We start from the raw sequence: 22533 nt of genomic DNA, 5'->3' as shown, positions 1-22533 counted from the left end.
TTCCAGTCCGCCTCACGCTGCTGTGGCGAGTTCAAGTCATCTGGTGCTTTCTGTCCCACCTCAACACTTCCATGCTGGTTTTGATGAGCTGGGGTAAAAGGGAGGCACAGGAAGGGTTTTGCTACCCTGCCCCAAGCCGTTGGGTACTGAGCCTTGCCGTATCCCACCTCTCACCGTTGTTCCCATATCGGTTGTACGCACCCCCTGTGAGTTTCCCCCTATTTCCCCCCTGGCCCCGTGGGGCAGGAGCCTCTGACAGCTTGCTCTTGCTTCTGCCATGCAGCCCTGCTCCCGTGACTTCAACCCGCTGGGAATACGGGTGTCACTGGGAGGATGCAGGGCTCCTTTTGGAGAAGGGGACGTTGGGCTCCCTCGCCTCCCCTGGCCCCAAAGCTTTGAAGTCACCGCGATTTCTGGCTGTGCTGGCATTTGCTGAGAGCTGGAGAAAACACTCACAGCTCCAGGAAAGGAGCTCCTGCCTTTGGGGTGGGTGTCAGGAGAGGGGGGCGGAACAGATCCCCGAAAACTGTTACGGGCCAAGCTGCCGTCTTGGGACTTCCCAAGCATCCTGCCCTATTGAAGTCATATTGACTACTGTGCTAGAGCTCCTAGCTGCTAAATATTGTACATAGTCATTTGTAGGATGTTGGATCTTTTTGATGAATTTCCTGTTTTAATTTTGTTTCTGTATTTAAATGCAGTGTTAAAAACAATGTGGTGTAATTTATAAATGTTGACGCTGGAAAACAACAACTGTAGTTTGTGTATTTTAAACTGTTTTTTTTTTGTACTAAAATATCTTTTCTGAAGACGTCTTTTAATAAAAACACGCCTGTAACTGTCCTGGCTGGATTGTTTGCCTGATGGTTTACCTGTCAAGTTGTGTGGGAGCTGTGTGAGCATGCTGCATTCATAAACTTGGCTTTTGTGGGTGCTTGATGTGAACACAACAATTCCTGCTTGGCTTGAACAATTTGCAGTAGGCTTGTGGTCCTCAGACAGCAGTGCCTGCAGTGCCCCAGCCATAGTTTTCAGTCTGCTTGAAGCTTACGGGTTTCTATGTTTTTTCACTGAAAATCAAGCCCTGGGACAGCAGTGACAATGAGCACACCCTTATTCCCTGAAGGCAGAGCTTCGCGCTGGGGAGATTCCCTGTAGTCAGCAGGAAAAATGTGCTGTGCAACCACTCGCCAGCACCTTGAACAAGGCTGAGGTCTGAGCTACCTGCATGGATTAAAGTCAGATCTGACCAGGAGAAGCCCCAATAAATAACTTCTTGCCTGTTCAGAACATATGTGCATAGTGATCTCCGTAAGTATTTACTGCAGGTTTGGGGCAGTTGTTAGGTGTAAAGGAAGCTGGGAATCCAGCAGAAGCTGTGATGATCTGCTCCTTAGGTAAAGTAGCGGGGCATGTGGTCCCAGACACACACAGTGCTGCCAGAGCTAGAGAGAACAGCAACACATCTTTAGCTGATTATAGGGATTCTACTATAAAGCACAAAAGATAAACAATAAAAAAAAAGGGAGAGAAAAAAAAAAAAAGACTTGTTCACTCCAGAAGGGAAAGACAAGAATAAACACGGCTTGGGAAGTCCCATGGAGCAGCTGCACAAATACCTGACGCACCTATACGTGGCTCGCCTTCCCCAGCTCCTGTGTCCACCCCCCTTCCCTGGGGAAAATCCTGGGGTTAATGATAGCCCAAGCACAACTGCACAAAGAGCCCATTACGCTGCCCTGTGCTATCTATCCGCTCCCTCTTGCCTTCAGAAATACATTTTTAATGTTCCATTTGCTTAATTCAAAGCTTGTTTAGTCCCTGGGTACAGCAGCAGACACCGGAGGGCCATGTTTTAGCCTGGATGCTGACGTGATTGGCCTAAGGTGGGCTTTGTGCATAAAACAGAAATCGGCGCGGCAGCTACGCCGTGCCCTGCCATTGCCACTTTTTCGGCAGGACACAGGGTTGCCCCCCCAGAAGTGCATTTATTGGATCTTCAGCCCTGAGAAGAAGAGGCTGCAGGGCAACGTGGGGGTACCCCAGCTGGGGGATGGCCGAAAACCCCAAATCCTGCCCGCACCCGACACACACCCGCTGCTCTCTTCTGCGCCGCGGTCTCCGCCTGCGCCCCCCGAGCCCAGGTCCCCCCAGCACCGCACCCTGGGCGCCAGCTGCACCAGCTTCTGCCACCGCTCTCCGCGCACACGAAACGCACCCTGGCTCTCTGGTTTTCCCCCGAAACCTCCCTCGGATCCTCCAGCGCCTTCATTTTGAACAAACGCCTAAAAGGAGGGCAGCTCCCTCCAGTGACAGCGACAGAAACGGCAGCGGGCGCTGTCCCCCGAACCCAGGGCAAGGCTGCGGCGCCCGCAGCACCTCCCGGCACCAGGTGCCAAAAAAAAAAACCTCCAGCTGCCGTCCTCCTCGAGGCCTCTGAGCAAAGCCTCGCCCTGCAGCTGGAAATACAGGCTGCCACTTGTTTATTATTATTATTATTATTATTATTATTTATTTTATTCTTAGCCAGCCCGCGTCGACAAGGGCAGCCTGGCCCCATCCTCGCCTCGCAGCCTTCTGCCCGTCTCGGCGGTGCCCGGGGGATGCTTCGTGCCCGCCGGGGACACGGAGGTGACACACGGCCAGTGCCTCTTCTCATCAAGAGGCAGCGAAAATTGGGAGGGGGCAGCACGCTGAGCCCTCGCCAGCCGGGTGGGCTGCGGGGTGCGTTCTCACCGAGCAGCACAAAATGAAAAAGGCAAACTGGCAAAACGGTACTCGAGGCCAAAATCTGGGGCAAGTCCAAGAAACGGCTGAGGAATAGCACGGCCTGAGGTCTTTGTGGCTCTCCCCTCCTGGCACAGCCCAGGCACCCCCAGACGGGCTCTCCGGCACCCACGGAAAAACCAGGATGCCGATGCCATTGGCCTGTCTGCTCTCAAGGGTTTGCACCCTGGTATATTATAGTAAAAATTCTTGGGGGTTGTAGGACATCTGTGGCCAGAGGCTCAACGGCCTACGACCAGTTCTAGGAGATGTGGGATTTTCAGAGCGTCTGCAGACACGTTGCTCCAGCAGCAGCTGGTGACACGTGGCTGGGTTTGGTGACACAATACCAATCCCCAGTGCAAAACCCACTACGAGCCTGGGGGACTCCTGAGGGCTAGCAGTGGGGGCTTGGGGCTCACACATGGCTCGGCATCACCCTGGACCTCCAGGCAGTGATCTTCCTCCAGCCCAGACATCATCTCACTGCCTGCAGCCAGCATTAAAGCTCCGCACACACACGTCCTAGGACACTCCAGTGGCTGTCGCCACTTCAAAACTTACGGCAGCATTTCCTAGGCAGGGGGAGAAGAAAGGGATTTTGATCCCAGCCAGTAGGAAATAGCTTTGCTTATTCCTGCTAAATCTCCCTCCTCCCCCCCCAGCATTCAGTTCAGAACTAATTAAGCTGCTTGTGATAATGAAAATGAGATGTTTTACTTCTGCTGTGCCCATTTCAATGAGAATAAAGCAATGGGAGTGGGGAGCCGTGTTCACAAGACCAGCAAGGAGCCACCCTCTTCTCCCACCCTTCACCCAGCTGCTTACCAGGGGTACGGGAGGTGTGGGAGACGTTTGTCTTAGGGAATCCCAGGGTAATTCCCTTCCCCAGGGAATGCAGCTGGCATATCACAGCCCCACTTCTCCCGATGGTATTTAGCTACTCAGCCGTTGGATGCTCGATGCCCTGGGAGTGCTCGAGTCATTGCACAGCAGGGTCATTGCGGTCCTGCGGGAGTATGAATATCACAAGCGGGGGGTGATAATGCGTTCCTGCAGCCCTGGCTGCTAAAAATCCCTCCTGCACAGATTAAAAGCCCGATGCCCTACACTGTGTGTTCTGTGAGCACTGGGATTGCAAAGAAAAGGTGAAAAGAGACTTCCTCCCCGCTTCTGCAGAAATCTGTCTGTCAGAGAGGAGCAATTTGCCTGAACCTGTGCCGGGTCAGGAGACAGCATCTCCCCCAGAGCCCACATCCATGCGTTTATGGCTTTCCTCCCCAGCTGCTTCCGTTGCCTTTTATGCAATGGGGATGCCCACACACAATTCCCCAGCACAGCAGTGGGACCGCAATGTGTTCTCGCAACACGCTCTGTTTCTCACCTCATTTTCCGACTATCGTTCATAAAAAGAATAATTTTCACTGCGCAGGAGCTGGATGAGAAGCCGTTAGTCCGGGTGCTGCCTGCTCACACGCTCCCACACGTTCTCAGCACTTACGTCGGGGTACCAGGACCCCCTGGAAGCCTTCCTCCCGCGGGCCCGTGGGGCTCTGAGGTCTGGGAGACGTTGGGGGACCCGAGAGCCACACGGCCCAGGGGGGAGGGATGAACAGACACCCCCACGTCCCCACGAGCAGCTCCCAAGGTTGCCAAAAATGCGTACAAAGATGCCTTTTCCCTCCCTGCTCCCTCAGCTGCGCTCCCACGGGGTGCCAGAGACCCGCTGATGCTTCAGCCAGCTCCTCTGGGGAAAGTAGGGCAGGCGAGCCCTGGTGAGCGCAGCAGAGGGAAGCCGAGGAATGCTTTAAGGAGCAGAGCGAATTTTCCAGCACATGGCAGGGGGAGGAGGGACGGGGCTGACACCTTCCCCGCGGGGGTTTGGGTTTCTCAGTGTACGGGGTCTGGCTGGGATGTTAACGCTCCCTGCAGCAGCCCACACCGTGCTGTGCTCTGCACTTGTAGCTGGAACAGCAGCGGTCTCACACCGGTGTTGTGTCTGCTGCTGAGCAGTGCTGGCACAGCATCAGGACTCTCTCTGACCCTCCTAGGGGGTGGGCAAAAAGTGAGAAAGAAACATCAGCAGGGCAGCTGACCTAAACCAACCAAAGGGATATTCCATACCATATTGCACACAGCAATAAAAGGTGGGAAAAGGAAGAAGAGGGGAGGGGTGGGCTCTTGTTGTGAAAACGTCTGTCCTCCTCCCGAACACCGGCTACGTGGGCCGAGGCCCTGCTTCAAGGACGTGGTCAAGCATCGCTCATTGGTGGGAACTGGAGAGGAATTTCTTTCCTCTGCACTTCCACATAGCCTTTACTTGGTTTGTTATTCCTTTTGTTATTCCCTTTCCCCCTCCCTCTTCCCCTTTCCCTTTTTTCCCTTGAGTTGAATTGTTTAATTAATAATAGTTCCTTAATAATATTTTTTCTCTTTAATTAAATCATCCTTATCTCAACCCGTGAGTTGTTGTTTCCTTTATTTCTTCCCCTCCTCATCTGAGGAGGGGCAGGGAGAGATCGGTGGTGTTCGGCTGCCCAGCACGGTGAAACCACCGCACTCAGCCACGAGCCAAAAGCCTCGAGGCACCGGGCACGGCGAGCGCCCGCGTTAAGGCGAGGCGAGAAGAAATCCCGGGGGGGGACGTCCCGGGGGGGTTCGGGGCAGAGATCTGGGGCTGCCCCTGAGGCCGGGGCCCTGCTCGCGGCCCTGCTCGCCGCAGCTCTCCGGTCGGGGAGGCGAGGATGAATTGATTTTGCCGCTGCTCCCCGGGTGGCAAAACGTTCTTTTGCTGCTGAGGTGCTGGGAGAGGCGAGGGGGGGCCCCGGGCGGTGGGTGGCCGGGGGCAGGGACGTCCCCTGCCCACCGGGCCGGGCTCCCCCGGCCGCCCCCGCTCCTCCCCCCCCCCCCCCGGCCCCGCCCCCCCCCCCCCCCCGCCGCCCCCCCCCCCCCTCCCCCCCCCCGCCGCCGCCGTGCGAACTGCGCCCGGCGCTGCGCGGCCCCGCCAGGCCCCGCCCCACTCAAGCCCCGCCCCCTCAAGCCCCGCCCACATCCCACTAGGCCCCGCCCCAGGCTCCGCCCCCGCCTGCCCCCGCCCCCTCGCCTCCCCGGCCCCTCCCTGCCCCCTCCTCTCTTCTCAGGGTCCCGGCTCAGCCAGCGAAGCACCACCCCTCCCCAGCTGCCCTCTCCCCATTGGACTTCTCTACCCGCCAGTCACCGGCGTTCCCGCCGCCTATTGGACAGAGCCGATGGGGCCGGCGCGCCTCCCGCCTCCTGCGGGCTCTGGCGGCCGCTGATAGGCGGAAGCGGCGGGAGCCGCCCCCCCCCCCCCCCCCACCCCTCACCCGGCTGGGCCGCGGTCGGTGCCTGGCAGCCAGAGGGGTCGGCGCCGCCATCGCCATGGGCACCCGCGACGACGAGTACGACTACCTCTTCAAAGGTACCGCCCGCACCGCGCCTCAGCGGGCCCGCAGCGCCGCCAGCCCCGGCCCTGCCCGGCCCGGCCCCTCTCCGAGCCCTGCCCGCGGCCCGGCGCCTCCGCCGCCGCCTTTGTGAGTGGGGCCGGGCCGTGGGCAGCGCCCGCCGCCGGGCCCGGGCTCACCCCGAGCCCCCCGGGCCCACCTCGAGGTCCTCAGGCCCGGGCGGCTCCGGGCGTTGAGCGCGGCCCGGGGGAGGCCCGGCCCTGGGGTTGCCCCCAAAACCTGTCCCGGGGCTGGGGGAGCTCGGGCCCACATGGGGAGCTCGGGCACCGGTCGCTAACGGGTAACTGCGCCCGGGGGCCTCGGCGGGCGCAATTCGGCCGGCCCCGGGCTGGCTGCCGCCCCTCCGGGCCGGTGCCTGTGGAATTCCCGGGGGGGTTCGGCGTCGTGCGTGGGCACCGCGGGCAGCCCCCGGCTGCCCCGAGCGCTCCTCGTGTCGGGCCGCCTCAGGTGTCGCCTCCGGGTGCGTTTCGGGCCGGTGCTGTGCGCCTGTGGAGATGCTGGGGCCGGCCTTTTCCCTGGAGCATCCCAGCGCTGGGCAGGAGCAGAGCAGCTGGGCTAGATGGTCGTCCTCGTGCTCCCCAACCTGTTGTATGCTTGGTCTCCTGTGGCTCGTGGCCTTGGGTTCATCTGTGGAGCTGTCCCCCTACGAGACGAGCTGAGGTTGTCTCTGGGCGTGCAGGCGGCCCTGGAGCTGGGGGTTCCTCCGTGGGCGCTCGCCGAAAAATTCCCCAGGAGCCGGATGTTGGCGCTTGCCGTGTGTACGTGACCCCTGACAAGGGCACCAGCATTTCTCCATTCGCTGGTTGATGAAAGGAAAGAGCGGTTACTCACACGTTGGAAATGTTCTCTGGGTGTCTTTGCCTATTTGGTGCCTCTGTTTGACAGGTTTCAGGACGGCGGGAGGGAAAAGCCCTTATAGGTAGAGTTAGAGAAGAATGGAAAGCAGAGGTCTGGCCTCAGAAAATATGCTAAACTGTCTGGGTCTGAAACTAGTTTCTTTCTGAAGTCATTCCATCGTCTATTTCCCAAGTGGTTTAATAGCTGGGAACTTGAGAGCCTAAAAATTGAGTTTCTTTTTTCCTTCTGCAACTAGTCAGTTAGGTAGACGGAACGGTGTTCATCCTGAGGAATACTTGTGCTGCTTTGAAATGTGATTTTAATTTTATCGGGAGTGACACAACCTAAAGCTATTTGGGCTGGGACCATGCTGTTGCGTTGAGACGGCAAATTAACTTGGCATACTTCGTAGCACTTAATTTAATGAAAAATGGGGGAGAGGATTGTTCTTTTCTGCGGGTCTTGGGTAGGGGTAGTTGTGTTAGTGGTAAAAAGAAAACAACACAAAAAAACCCTTCCCTATCTAGCTGTCTTTCCTTCCTTCCTTCCTTCTGGGCGTTTTAGGACCAGACAAGAAATGGTGAATATAAACAAGATCAAGTGGGATGCGATCAACACTGTAATAAGAAAGCGAAGAGGAGCAGCTCCCCTTCTTTTCCCTCCTTGCCCCTCCCGTAATGGAATTAAATATCAAGGGGAATTGACGTAATGAAAAAAAATCAATGTCCAGGGGGTTGATTGACTTCTGGTCTAGCCCCTTCCTAGCTCCACAGATGGAGTTGGAACTCTTCTCTACCAGGCACGTAGCGGTCAGAGATGGGAATGGAGGCGGAGGAGGGGGTTGCTGGCTGGGGAGGATTCACTTTGTTCTCTTACCTCCGAGGTTGACTTTAATCTTTCACCATTTCTTCAGCCTCCTGTTTCCAAAGGAAATCTGACTTCAGCCTTCGCAGTTGCGCTTGTTTAAGAAATTACCATCCTTAGGTTGTAATGTTATTTAGGGACGACTGCTGTTGAATCCAGTATTCCAGCTTTTTACGTAGTGGAAGATCTGGAACTGCTTGTATAGGAGCTTGTTTAGGAGCCTGCCTTCTGCCGCGCAGCATAGAATACGTTAAACAGCTTGATGAAGAGTTCAAAAGGCAAGGAGTCCCATTTGTTGTCAGCGTCCTTTGTAAGGAGTACCGCACGTTGTCCGGGGATGAAAACAGCCGAGGAGTTGGTGGCGATGATTTCCCCGCACAGCTGGCTCCCTGCTTTTAGGGCTCCCTCATGCAGAAGGATGACGACTCGTGTCGTCAGCCGCTTTGTGCTTTAGGACTGGCCACTTCAACAGGGCTGTGGGAAAGGCATGCGTTAGTGGCTGAGCAGGTCCAGCACGCAGAGGTCATAACTAACGTGAGGTTTGGTGGTACTCCAGGGGTGCCAACGTGGTTAGAGGCAAAGCTGCTCTGCCAAACTAGCTCCCCTTTGCCTTTATTCGCAATTTCCCTTTCTTCCGCGTGCGCCCCTGCAGTCAGAACTGCTTATCTTATTGATCAAAACAAAATGCTGTTTGTTAACAAAACCTCTGGGAGAACAAGCTGGATTCTGTGCGCGGCACCGCGCGGAACGCCGAGGCTGTGAGGGTCTCATTGTGGGTGAGTTTGGGTGATGTAACGCGAGCACAGCCCGCGGGTCAGGGCTCTGGTCCCGGTCGGTTTTGTCGCTGGGGTGGCTAAAAAGTGTGATCTCCTCATGTTGAGATTCCAGTGGTTTGGGGCTGATGCTTATTGAATTTGACATTTCAATAGTTGCCAAAATATCGGAAGCCTTGTAGCTCTTGAAGCGTGGTCTCTGCGTTGGTTGTCCTCTCAAGAAGATAGATGCTCTCCGTGCTTCTTTAAAAAATTAAAGCTGAGGTTGTGCAGATGTGCTGGCTCGTGAAAAAGGAAGGAGAAAAGCACGCACAGGGAAAAGCTTGCTTCTACCTTTGTGGAAGATCACACCGCTCCGATGAGAGCACGAGTCTGACAAGGGCTTTGCTCACTAAAATCAAACGTGTGTCGTATTATTCGTCAATATCTGGCAATCCCATGTACTTAATATTCATCATGAGCTCTGCTTCCGTGGGCTCTGCTCGAGACTTAATCCTCTGCCCTGTGCAAAGCACCATGCTCCCTTTGCCAGCTGAATTAATTCTTCTCTTTATAATTATGTAATAAACTTGACCTTTTCATTTCTCCTACCGCTGAAGGCTTGCACCAGGTTTTTAATTCTGCCTTTTCGTTTGCTTCGTACCAGGATCCCGAGGCGTGACGGGGCGACGTGCGCAGAGGCGCGGTGCTCTGCTCGGCCGGTGTAGGGCTCCGTTCTCCTAAGGCCGAGCAAGGTTCCCGTGCTGCTGACACGGAGCTGTTACGAGAGACCTCCGGTGCTTTGCAGTTGACGGGTGGGTGATGTGGTGAATGGTAAGCAGCAAACCGGCACAGGGCAGAAATAAAATCCGGAAGGCCAAAGGAGTGGCACTGCAGTGCGGGATGCGAACTGGGCTCTGAGAGGGGCTTGCTTTTACCCGTCTGATGAGGACTTACTGTTTCAGATCATGTCCAAGTCAAAACCAGCGTACGTTTCCCTTACCAGCGTGGCCCAAAGGCTGTTTAAGGGGAGTGATTTCATGTAGTCTGAGAGATGTAGCGAGCGTTCAGACTCCTGCATTTGATTTGGGACTTGAGCTCTGCTCAGACCCGTGCGTTTGAACAGGCAGTGCTGTCTAGTGACCTGCTTCCAAGTAGAGGAACTTCCCCGCGTTGCAATTGCTTTAGTCCAGAAGTTTGAAGGCGTCTTCCTGCTCAATTCCCATAGAAAACAGAGACGTGGCCTTCTTGGTCTTTCAACTGAAAGAGAAAACGCTTGATTAATGGTTAAGATCAAGAATTAGCAAGACGCACTTGCAGGCTGTAAGGCAGAGAACATTACTTTGGTTGCTGAGTTGGCACCCGATTGCCTTTCTTTGTCACTTCTGCATTCGGTAACATCTCAAAGCTCCTCTGACGAGCTCTGCTGCGGCGTGGAGCAGCCTGGTAAAGGGAGTCTGGTGCTCTGAAGGTAGCCAGCTTGCAGCAGGGGCAGGTGGCTAGCTGAAGTGGCACGAGACGCCCTGAATTGTCTTCCTGCAGCAAATGGATTTAACGACCCAAGAGCCGCTTGCAGAGTTTAGGCATGAAACTGGTGGCTTTAAAACGCCAGAGGATGGAAGGTGGAAGTGACCTGGAGGGGCGGCTGTGCCTTCCTGAGCTGCGCTTTCATTAGGAGGTAACTCCCTTTGGAAGCAATTGAAAGCTTCAAGTTTTTGCCGAGCTGGTCTTGCCTGTGTGATGGATCCCTCGCTCTTACTCGTCTGCTCGTGGCTCTGCTGTAGGGTGCAGCCCCCCCAAGCCAGCAATCGCTGTACAAAACGGGTGCCCCGCGGCCCGTTCTCACGGTGCCCCATGGAATTAGTTTGGGCAGGGGTGAAAACCAGTGGTCTGGAAGATAAACTACCAGTCCTAGCGTTAAAACTCAAGATTTTTTTTTAATTTCAGGCATGAGAATAGATATAGATATATAAAAAAATGCCGTAGGCTGCTTGCGAGTGAAGGCAGAGCTGCACGGAGCTGGTTTGAGCCGTCCCGGGTGGGGAGCCGTGGCTCCTTGCCACCGCCCGATCTGCCGGCTGCCCGTTCCTGCCCTGCTTGTGTTGGGATTTTCAGCTCTGCTGGTACAATTGTCCGTCCCTCCGTGCTGTCAGCTGGATGAAAGGCGGGTGGCTGAACCCGGAGCGTTTCAGCGGCCTCCTGGTGCAGCTCAGGAGCTGGTGCGGCACAGCGGGGGGGGGGGCAAAAGTTAGGGAACGTGCTGCCGTGCCGTGTTGTGGGGGGAGGTGTGGGAGCTGGAGGGTGTGCTGCCAAATTTGTAGCCTGAAACAATGGCCTGAGCGTTTGGAAACAAAAACCAAATCTGAAATAACACTGAGATGAGATCAGTTTGCAGCCAAAGTTGTGATGAGAGGCATTCTGGGGCTTGCAGTGGATGGAGCAGGAGGGTGTTCTGCCCGTGCCTGCTTTTCTGTAGGAAAAACACAAATAAAAATGCGAAAGAACAACAAATCTGCAATTTAAACAGAAGGAGGAAATATTCCCAAGGTTAAAGTCTGACTGAGAGTGCCTTTCTTCTGCTCGAGCTGATAGCTTGAATGCCCAAAGCCATACGTCGTGGGGGACTTGCTGGGACTAGGGGAGGATGGCTTAATTGGTTTCGGTCTTATTTCCCTTTGACCAGAGCAAGCACTAATGAACGCAGGGATTTAAGAACGTCTGTGTAGTTGCTTTAGCAGCACAGAAAAGCCCCTGGTACAACAGATGTTGGGGCTGTTGGGGAGGAGATCCCGGCGAGAGCCCAGCGAGGAAGCAGCCTGCTGGACCCGAGGTGGGGAAGGGGTGCGGCGGGGTCAGCAGGGAGCTCCAGCCCCAAAGGAGGGGGAGCTTCTACCGGGAGATGTACCTTTTATTTCCATAACGCTTTTCAGTAAAGCTGCCTTTCATGTGCTAAAAATCTCTCTGCGCTGATGTTTTCCTGTTAACATGGCAACACCTTGTGCGGAGGCAGATTTTTAGCTCATCTTTTACTTCTCCTGCGATCCAGAACTCGTCCTGCGGGATGAGGTTCGGTTTTGGTTTGTGCCTCGGTTGTAGTATCAGATGTCTTTTGCTGTCCCCTTTTTGTGGGGAACATATCGATGGATTAAGTTATTAAAATAAAACACAGGTGAGCCCAGCAGGGACTGCAAGTAATTATTTACTTCGTGGTTTTTTAGTAAAACCAGAGTGGCCTGTACAGTGCAGAGGCTCTCGGCAGGCAGGTAGCCGGGCGCTGTGGCCTTGACGAGTGCTTCTCAGAAGGGGGGTTGCAGCCTTCCTCTGCTAAAGGTTGGTTGTGATGGGGACATCTTGTTGCCCCTAATTCCCGGCGGTGGCGTGGCTCCTCCCAGGCACCGTTGAGCTGCTGACGGCTCTTGCTATTTCTCATTTCCATCTCTGAGGAACCGAGCAGCTGCGAGTAACAAAAAGGTTTGGGGCTGTTTTGGGGCTGGGGAAGCAAGCTGTGAGTAGTGAAATCTGAGGTGTTGTCAACGTAACTTTCTCCTATCTGGCTGGACATCTCCTCGGGGTCTTGCCTGTGAGGCAGCGTAGCAGCCCGGTAGCACTATTGCTCTGTGAAAATGCTGGTGTGAAGAATTAATTTTGAAAATAATGTCTCTTCTTTCAGTTGTGTTGATTGGAGACTCCGGAGTTGGCAAGAGTAACCTTCTGTCACGCTTCACGCGCAATGAGTTCAATCTGGAAAGCAAGAGCACCATTGGGGTGGAATTTGCCACCAGGAGCATCCAGGTGGATGGGAAGACGATAAAAGCACAGATCTGGGACACTGCAGGGCAGGAACGATACCGCGCCATTACTTCAGCGTGAGTACTGTGGCTTTCCTCAGGCCAACAGCAGAATTCTGGCAGAGACAGTACAGATAAACTCCAGCTGGAGAACGAATAAAGCACATTTGGGACCTGACAGAATCAGACCTCATTGTAGAGCCAAGTCATAAGCTAGCAAGTAACAAAATGTGATTGATCTGATGAAAATAAGTTTTAGATTCCAGTGATTTTTTTTATAGATAAATGACAGCTTAAGCCTGGGAAATTCTGTTTGAGTCTTGTGGTTTGGGTTTCTTTTTTTACCTGCCCTCAATGTGCTGTCTTCATCACGTCGAGTGTCATTTCTCATCGAAGCTGGGTACCGTTCTGCATCAAGTTTGGGTCTAGGTATAGCAGCATACTGTAATGCAGCTGCCTTCTGGTCTTCGTTGCCCCCTCAGCCGTGCAATTGAAGGCATTTTTAGGACAGTCTGCAGCCACAGACTCCCTTGACATCTCCGTGAGTTGGAATTAGTCACGGCCCTGAAAATTAGGTCCAAGAGTGCGTGCTGAACACCCAGTACATGGGTGGTGGTGAGAAGCTTTCAGTGCGCTTTGTTAGTCCAGCCAGTGCCTTAATATGTAAACCCTGACTGACTTTGTTTCTACGCAGACAGTCGGCAGAAGTATCTTTTAGAGGAAGAAAACTATTGGCAGGCCTGCTTATGCAGAACACGTTCTGATCGTGGGGTTGAAATGTTAGTGTTCAGATGTATGGCACTGCTTAAAGGGTCAGACTTCTCCCCGAGTAATGCACGGATCGGGCCACTTAAATTAAGGTGAGGGGAGTTGCTCTGAGGTGAATAGGGTAAGGCAAAATAGGAGAAAAATAGAAGAGCACGGACCGAAGGGAATAATCTGTAGAGAAGGAATGCAAAAGCAAATTAAAGCAGGAGGAGATAAGTGGGGAGTTCAACTTGCATTTTTTTTATAATTGCTAGTGTGTTTTTTCTCAGGTGTTTTTGTGTTCTTGCTGCTGTAGAAGTTTAGCAGAAACTAAGCCCTGCGATGCTGCCTCTCCTTTTGCTGCCACAGGCTCTTGCCTGACGCATTGCTAGGCCAGTTCAGCTTGCTAAGCCAGCGGAAGGCCAGCCAGCAGTAAAAAGTGAGTGCTTTCTGCTGACTTGGTGCTCTGAATCGGTTCAGTGATATGCTGGAGAGGTGCTGGCAGAGCAGAGGAGTAATGGTGGGATTGCGCGTACAACGGGTACGGACATCATAGGAACCTGATCTAGGTTGATTGTGCTGTCCTGAGCTCTAGGCTTGAGTTGAAATGGGCTAAGACCTGCCTCAGTTTGCCCTGAGGGAGCAAACTTTTTAGGTTACAGGCTTGTGGATGCGTTAGTATAGCCTCGGGTCTCCCTCTCATTTTTTTAGAGGGGCAGGAGATATTTGGAAGATCAGCAACAAGTACGTGTTACTAAGGATTCTCTTTCCTAGTTGAAAGATAAGCTGTAACTTCACAAAAACCTTCTCGCAGTGCTGATTTTGAAATGCACTGTGAGTTTTCTTGCACTGTTTTAGTAGACTAAAAGCATCATAGCTTCTGCAGTCTCTTCTTCGTTTTGTTAAATGCATTTTAATTTTCTAGAAATGCCATTAGAACAGCATTTGGAACTTGTTTTTAGGAGATGGCTTTTAAAGTAAAAACAATAAAACAGTGTTTGCATCAGCACAACTTTCTAAACGGGAGGGAACGTTTCTAACTTGTTTTAGTAGTGAACAGTGCAGAAGGACCAGATACCAGGTTTGGTGTAACGCGGACGGATTTCTCTGAAGACAATGTGCCTTTTGTGGTTCCAGGTATTACCGCGGTGCCGTCGGGGCCCTTCTCGTCTATGACATTGCCAAACATCTCACCTATGAGAACGTGGAGCGTTGGCTAAAGGAGCTCAGAGATCATGCAGACAACAATATTGTCATCATGCTGGTGGGTAACAAGAGCGACCTCCGCCACCTGAGAGCTGTGCCCACCGATGAGGCCCGGGCTTTTGCAGGTTTGTAGACAGCGTGTTCTGGGCTGGTGCTTTCTGACCTTGTGTGTTGGTGCACACTGGAATCACGCTGTTGTTCCCCAGGACTGAACTTTTACCTTAAGTTTTATTTTGGCCTAAAAAAAGGTATTTAAGATTTTCTAAATGAAAATAACTTGGCTTATTAAATAGCGTGTGGTGGATTTTTTTTTAGATCTGTTGGTAGTACGTGTTTGTGAAGCGCTGTCCTTGAGCTGCCTGATATCTGAAGCATAAACATGGCCTCTAGCAAGGCTGGAAACAGTAAGCAATGTTTAGAGGAGAAAATATCACAATATAAACATAAAATATCACAATACGAAATGTCTTTCCCTCCTTCCTAGAGGCCTGGTTCTATGGAGAACTGCAAACGAATTCTGAACCTTCTCTTAGATGGTGTAGTTTCTGCTCCAGAGCACTAATGTGTGTCCTATCACCTAGTTTCATTGAAACGCAATGATAAGCAGACTTGGGGATTACCAATTGTTGGGAAAAGTCTAGCTGGTGATGGGAGCTGCTCCCTCTGCGTTACTTCTCTCTCTCTTCCTTACCTCACAGAGGATCGGTCAGTTATTCTTTTTGCCCGTATGGGCCAATGGACATTCAATTTACTGTTGTGTGGCTGTCAAGTTTGAGCTGGAATTTAAATCTACAGCTATTAAATTCCTTCTAGGAGTATAAACGTTTTTCTGAAATTCGCTAGTAAGCGAGCACCCTGTGTTTAGTGAAGCTGCTTTAAATTCTCAAATGAACAAAAGAGAATCAGAGTCGTAACAAATTGGTAGACACTCTGAACAGAGCACTGCTGTGATTATTTGCTTCAGCAACTTGCTTTTTGCCCCTCACTTCCTACTAAGGCTGTTTTAAATATCTCCTGATGGTACGGGTGTTGCAGTTGCTCTGACTGTGTGCCTGTGTCTGGGTAGTGCCACTCCAGGCTGCGTTTGGTTGCTAATCACAGTTGTTAACCGTGTGTAGATACATCTTTTGCATACTGAAAGGCAAGAAAAAAAATAGATTGTATCACCAGGAGGCTTGCTGTAGTTTGGAGGCAGGGTCTGTTTAAGAAAGTAGATCTGTTTATCTGGTTTGGGGTGCAGAGGAGCATTTTGACTCCCCTTTCAGCTAACGTGTTAGCCTGTGCTCTTGCTGAAGGTGCTTCTAGGAGTGATCTGTAGCCAGATGGGAATAATACTGCGAGGCTGGAGAAAACGTATTGCTTGACTAAACAAGGCGTGCAGTGAGGAAAACATTCTCACGCTATGGAGAGGCAGTGGTCAAAGGTGCTGCTGCTGTAAGGCTTGGAGCTGATTAAGTGGTGCACCTAATTGTTCCCATTGTAGGGGGGGGGGGGGGGCGCCCGAGGGATCTAGGTCTTGGCTGACTTGGCCTAAAAAAAAAGGTGAAAACCCCAAATAAAAATGAAATAAAGTGCTTTTGAAGTTCTTAACTGAACCACTTGTTATTTATTACAGAAAAAAATAACTTATCTTTTATTGAAACTTCTGCTCTGGATTCAACAAATGTAGAAGAAGCCTTCAAGAACATCCTTACAGGTATGGTTTGTTGTGGACTGGGAGGACCTGCTGAGGTACTGCGCCTTTTTCACGGGCGCTGTTTGCAGTTATCAAGACTGTTTTGGAAACGAATGTCGGGAATGTTGGGAATGATGATTTGTTTGCAAACCACCTAATCTTACCTTGTGTTCTCGCTCTCAAACCCCGCGTGCCTTTCTGCCAAAGAATCCGGAGGTGTTCTAGGCTCCTGATGTCATCGCGGTTGGTTTGTTGTAAGGACGCGAGGAGTTCTGTGCCAGCACAAAACCTAGGCAGTAAAGCCCCAGCCATGCTAGGAAGTTAAATGTCCCGGAGTGTTCTTCTGCACTGCAACAAAATGGTGTTTTTCTCCTGACTACTGAACTTTTGTTCTTAGCTGATGGCAAGGGTTGCATGCAGCTATGCACCAACAGCACAGAGGTACGCAGGCTGCTTCTGGGAATGTCCCCTAAGAGTCCCAGGAATTGTCTGCAAATGTGATAGGGGTCACAGGCCAAAATGAGGCCAAGGATCCTGATTTCCCCTGCCCAGGAATGTTCCTCAGCATGTGCAACTGGTGTAGATGAGTGCATGGTGTCTGGTTGCAATTTCGGGACTTGCTGTGGGAATACCACATGGCTTATGCAGTGGATCCACTGTGCGTAGTATCAGAGCTACTCCAGGTAGTAGTTCTAAACTACTTACCAAGCCCCAGTCTGAAAGAGGACAAAAGCATTTCCATTCCTTTAGGTGGGACTTGTTGCCTGCATGTATCTTCTTGCTCCTGGAGTAAGGGCGTGCCCTATTGCATGAGACCTAGGAGTCACCAGTAAAGCTTTATGACTGTAGATACACCAAGTCCTCCTTCTGTACCAGGCAAAAAAAAAAAGGGGGGGAAGGAATGATGAAAGGCATGATGAAAGCCCTTCCGCTGATTAGCTCACAGGGGTTTCCAGCTGGTGTTGTGCAAACTTTTGCAAAGCTGAGCACTTATTTGGCCTCTGGAAGAGTGCAGCCCAGTTTTATGCTAAACACAACACGTGGGGAACTTGCTGTTTCCTTGGCAGTGAGGTGGGCCCAGGAGTATGAATTGTATGGTCAACGGGTAGCAGAAGGAAGAAGGATGTATGCTGGGAGGTGCGTAGGCTGCAGGCTGTGAAAGTGGGAAGCACACAGAGCAAGAGAGATGCTTAAGATAACTACGCTGAGATAAGTGGTGCTTACTTGGGGTGACTTCTTGGGGTATAGCTGGGTGGGTAACTTCTGCAGTGGGTTTGGCCTGATCCTGCTCTAACTTCAGTTGGCTGGTAGTTTGCATGAGGCACTGGAGTGTCAGCACTGCGTGCTCGAGCGCTCTGTCTGCCAGGGGATGTATGATTTAGGCACCGCTCTGAAGTGACTCTTTGCATTTGGGTAGCTCAGTGCCTGAGCTCATCCTTGGAAGCGGAGTCCTGGGAGTCGTGGTGCAGGCACATCCGAGCGTGTTTGAAGGAAGGCAGCATGGGCCCGCAGGACTGCTGAGCTGGAGCTAACAAACCCCAATAAGCTCGAGCATCTCTGCTGTCAGAGACTCCACCTTCCACTCTGTGTTCTGCAGGAGTCATATTATTATGAGGAATTCTGTGCCGAGGGATGTTCTGGCACCTTTTTTTTTAAATGGATAAGGAGGAATTTACTCTATAGCTCCACTTTCTGTTAGTCCAGTCTCAAAATGCTATTTGATGTGACAGGGAAGTTGCCTGTTGAGTTTGAAAGCAAAGTCTTCCACTCCTAAGAGTAGAATTGGAAGTAATGGGTAATTAGCAAAGAATCTTTAAATTTCAGTTTGACTTAAGTAGGAAGAGAGCTGTCAAAGAGTAACACTGAATTACTGTTCTACCTCTGTCTGCCTCATGCAGTCTGAATCTTCTCTTAAAGGGGAGAAAATTTCGTACAATTTGTCCACTTGTTTGTACTCTCTTCAAAAGCTCTTTAAGATCCATGACATGGACACTCGGCGAGGTCCAGTGCCTGGCTTGTGCTTACCATAGCCGAGTTCTGGGAGGATAAACTATTCCTGTATTCTCACCCCTACGTGCCATTTGGTGAGGTTGTGCCTAGTTTACACGTCCTACCGCCTCTCAAGGCGAACACTTTCTGAGCTTTATCGTGATGAGATCCTGGCTTCAGGTGCACGAGATGGAGCCGTTGTTCTGGTGCCGCTTGGTTATCAGGAAGTGTCTGGTATACGTTGGTTGTTGGACACTGACCAAAGAATGGGCTTCTTATTACTGTTCCTTGGATATAGACAAATGAGGACCTATTACGAGGAAAACAGCTGAGTTTCAACATGGTGAATTCTGCAGGTGAAACCGGAATTCTCTCTCAGGCTTGTTTCGCAGGGGTGTGGGGGTAGTGGATCAGTAGGTCTGGTGCTGGCCAGCTCTGCTGATACCAAAAGCGTGTTGCAGTGAGAGGAAGATGACCAAGAAGATGCAGGCAGGAGACAAAAGGATAGCTAAGCTACTTCTAGAAGGGTTTTTTATATTTTTATTAAAAAAAAAAATGGCTACATTCTGCTGCCCAGCAAGATTTGGATGTTATCCGAGCTGCTGGTGAAGTAACTGGAGGATATTGCTGTTGAGACAAAGCTGTAGAGAAGAGAAGACCACCTAGGGCCTGAGCTCTTGTGCAGGGCAGCCTTGAGAGCAGCTGCATTGCTCATCTGCGACGCTTGGCTGGTCCTGAGGCAGCTTGCCTGGCGCTCTGAGGTGGTATCGGTGGGGTCGGTGCTCTGAGCACGGGTCAGCCGTCACCATCCGTCCTGTACTTTTCTTGCAGTGTTGTCCCAAGACTGACCCCGGGTAGAGAAGATGGCCAAAGGTTCTTCTAGGAGAGAGCTGTCCAGTACTGCCTTCTGTAAGAGATAAGATGCTTCAGGAGCCAGAACTTGAGCTGAGGTCAGGCCTGGGCAAACTGAACTCAAGACACGGCCTCTTGGCAGCATCCTGGGCTCCCAAGGGTGCTGGAATTGGCCAGCTGAGGTACAGTGGGGATGTAGCTAGCGTGACTGTAGTCCTAAAAAGGCTGTTCCTACCCAGGGGCAATCATCCCTCTGAGGGAGGAAAAGTAACAAAAGAAAACGTGCTGCGCAGAACAGCGAGCTGGGTGAGACCATGGGGAACTTGGAGGGAAAGGAGCAGCAGCAGGACAGGAGTTTCCTTACTGGCCACCAGTTTGAAGGAGGCTTTGGTAATAACTCTGAACAGCTAGTAGTAAAATACACCACTGAGCACAAAAGAGGGTGGATGTCAGTCACAGTCTCTCCTTTTCCATGACAGCAAAAAGGGGCTGAAGGTAGCCAGTGGCAACGGGATCAGTCTTGGGTTAAAAGATCCCATTTTAAACAGGGTAAATACGTGCAAATTCTTTAAAATGCAAACAAAAAACCCACCCAAACAAAGCTCGCAATCCCCGTGACTTTTAATCTTTGATAAAGACTTGGCTGTTGCTGTTTTGAGGCTGTGGCTCTATGAATGTGACCATAATATTTACCGCAGACTTCCAGGGAGGTGCTTGCCCTTTTCCTGTGTTACAATGGAGGGAAGTTGGAACGAGGACTTAGCCAGCGAAATAAATGATTTAAAAATATTTCAGCTTGAATTATTTTTACTGACTCCGCAGTTGAGATGCTTTGTTTCTGAAAGCTAACCTGGCAGTCTCTCGTCGGTAGTTACGGCTTCGTGAACCTCTGTGCTTTCAGGCATAATTTGAGTCAAAGAAATCAATTCTTTCAGGAAAGGCATTTTCAGATCAGTATGGGGCCTTATGGAACCTTGTGTCTTTTTTACTGCCATAGGTGGGGAAAAATGAACTGTTACAGAGAAGAACAAGCCCTTCTGTCATTTGGTAGGGACAGCTTGCCAGAAGCTAAAGGGTGAAATGGATCCTGTCATTGCTGCTGCACGGTGATGTTTTGCAAGCATCCTGTTGAACAGTGTCTTAGATAACATTGCCAATTTTTATCAAAAAGAAAAGATTCCCTGTTTTAGAAAGGAGCATTCCTGCTCCTTTCTTGTTTAACAAGCGTTTTAACAATATCCATGTTCATGGAATCATTCAAAAGAACATAGGAAGTAGCTGTCGTGGAAGGCAGTAAGGAATCTTGTGTTGATAATTTTTCCAGGCAGAGCTGGAGTATCCATTACAGAGCTGGAAAGCCAGCCAGATGTTACACTGCACAGCTGGTCAGAGCAGATTCCTTTTCACAGCTCACAGTTAAAATCTTCTTGTTCCTGGGTCGTCTTCACTGACAGCTCGCTGTGGGACGTGCACACGCTCTGTTGAAGAGAAGTCTCTTCCTAGGCTCTAACAAGTCTGTTCTCATTTCAGAAATCTACCGCATTGTCTCGCAGAAGCAGATTGCAGATCGGTCTGCACATGATGAGTCTCCTGGCAACAACGTAGTCGATATCAGTGTCCCACCAACCACCGATGGACAGAAATCCAACAAACTCCAGTGCTGTCAGAACCTGTGACCTCCTTGTAGATGACTCTTGTGCCCCTCACTTCGTCTGTGCTTCATTTAGAAACTTGTGTGCACTTCTTTATCTCCTGTGATTCAGTGACTCCCTCTTCCCTCCTTTACCCCATCCCAAGCTCCTCCTTTCATCTTAGAGCTTTAATTGTAGGGCTAACATTCCCTTGCCTCTGAAATCCCCTTGAATGTGATGACTTTTGGGCTTGAAATGTTGGCACTGATCTGATAGACATGTTTGTGTTGGAACATCTGCTGCTGGATATTATCCCATGAAACACTCTCCTCAAATGGTTCTGGGTTTTCTTTCTGGGAGAGGAGCCACGGGGACTTGACTATAACAGTTGAAGAAATAACTACATTTAGGTTACGAGGTTTTTTCCTCCCATAGTCAGATTTTTCTCTCACGTTTCTGTAAACACAGGGGAGAAATTAAAAGAAAATAGCTATCCTACCAAATGCTGTGTTTTCTGTCCTGATAAAGTCTCACAGTGAGGTTTTAGTGGCTGCACACACATAAGAAAGGTGTTGAAAATAACATTACTTAATATGTAATTACCCCTAATACAGTTAGTCTGGCTGTGTAGTTTACCGTTTCCTGCTTGGGAAATCTTTCTCTATCCTTGTTTTATTTGGGAACAATGAAGTACGTCTGCATTGCTTTTTCTGCCACCATGAATGCCTGTGCTGCTTACGCAGGCTTCATGAAGTGGTTTAATATTTATTCATGGCTTATGTTAATCAGTTAACATTATTGTACAGTAAGTGCCAGCATATTCCTTTGAAAAAAATGTTTGCAACCTGTACAAGTAGGCTTATTTTGTACTGTAGGTCAGTGTCTGAAAGCAGGATCTTCTCTAGTTCCAGCGTTTTTTTGCATGCTGCTTTTTCTCTAGCTCTCCCCCACCCTGTTCTGAGTGAGTGAAGCAATATTTTCATGTCATGTATATACCTGCACTTGTAAGGGTTTGGTTGTTGTTAGAGAAACACAATACTTTATACATTTTGTAAAACTTCCGCAGAACCATAGCATCTTGAACTTTCTTTTCATGATCTTTCACTATTGACCTTGTGCATAATCTTCATGACCTTTACTAAAATGCCTAATATTAAGATTTCACTTAACTACTAACCTGTTGTTTCCCTCTTATTCTGTTTTACTGAATTGCGAACTGTAATTCTCAAATGATTGTACTTCACCTGATGTAACCGACCTGTCGTCAGCAGGGTTAACTACTATAATATTTTGTTTTGCTGAATGGGAAGAATGTTATCACAACTTCATGTAGTCAGTCTCTTGCTAGCTTGTGAAAATTCTCTATGATGATGGCTTTTCATCATTCACTAGCTCTTACACTTGCATCCCTCCAGGAACCACTGAATGTTGTGCTGAGGCAATACTGGGTGAAATGATCTAAAGGAAGAGTTGGAGGCGATCTGCTGCTCTCTGAAGGCTAGTGAAGCAATTTGCAGTGAATTTTTGCTCTGTATTCTTCCAGATTTGGAGAAGGTGCCTCACTTGATGAATCCTACCTGCATGTTAGTGAGTTGAAGTATTTTCTGATACAAAGCAAATATGAAACTGTAAATTGTGCTTGAAGGGGAAATCTGACATTCCAGTCTCAACTGTTCTGTCTGGTTATGTAATAAAATGAAGGGCGGTTAACTCTGATGGCTTCTCTTTTATAAGATTTCCAGACCAATGCCTTCAGTTTTGTAGTGTATGCACCTAGAGGGCCGCAGTTCAAAGCGAAGGTGGTGCCTACCACTTCCACTTCTCAGCTTTGTTTAGAGGATACACTCAAGACAAAGGGCTGCATGCTTGCAGCCTAATCCCATTGAATGACGGTATGAATTTCTCTTTCCACATCACAGGAATCTGTCCTAAGGGTGTCCCAGT

General features: G+C 50.6%; 1 protein-coding gene across 1 annotated transcript; it reads left to right on the top strand.

The window, feature by feature from the left end:
- The first annotated feature begins 6081 nt into the window (after positions 1–6081).
- On the top strand, positions 6082–22305 carry RAB11B (RAB11B, member RAS oncogene family). Its single transcript, XM_035348193.1, has 5 exons — positions 6082–6205; positions 12372–12567; positions 14374–14567; positions 16058–16138; positions 20489–22305. The coding sequence occupies exons 1-5, from the start codon at positions 6166–6168 to the stop codon at positions 20632–20634; spliced, it is 657 nt and encodes a 218-aa protein (XP_035204084.1). The 5' UTR covers positions 6082–6165; the 3' UTR covers positions 20635–22305.
- The last annotated feature ends 228 nt before the right edge of the window (positions 22306–22533 follow it).

Source organism: Oxyura jamaicensis, chromosome 28 (genome assembly GCF_011077185.1).
Source record: "Oxyura jamaicensis isolate SHBP4307 breed ruddy duck chromosome 28, BPBGC_Ojam_1.0, whole genome shotgun sequence".
NCBI classification, from domain to species: Eukaryota; Metazoa; Chordata; class Aves; order Anseriformes; family Anatidae; genus Oxyura; species Oxyura jamaicensis.
The sequence above is the reverse complement of the archived record's forward strand: the minus strand, read 5'-3'. Positions and strand labels throughout refer to the sequence as shown.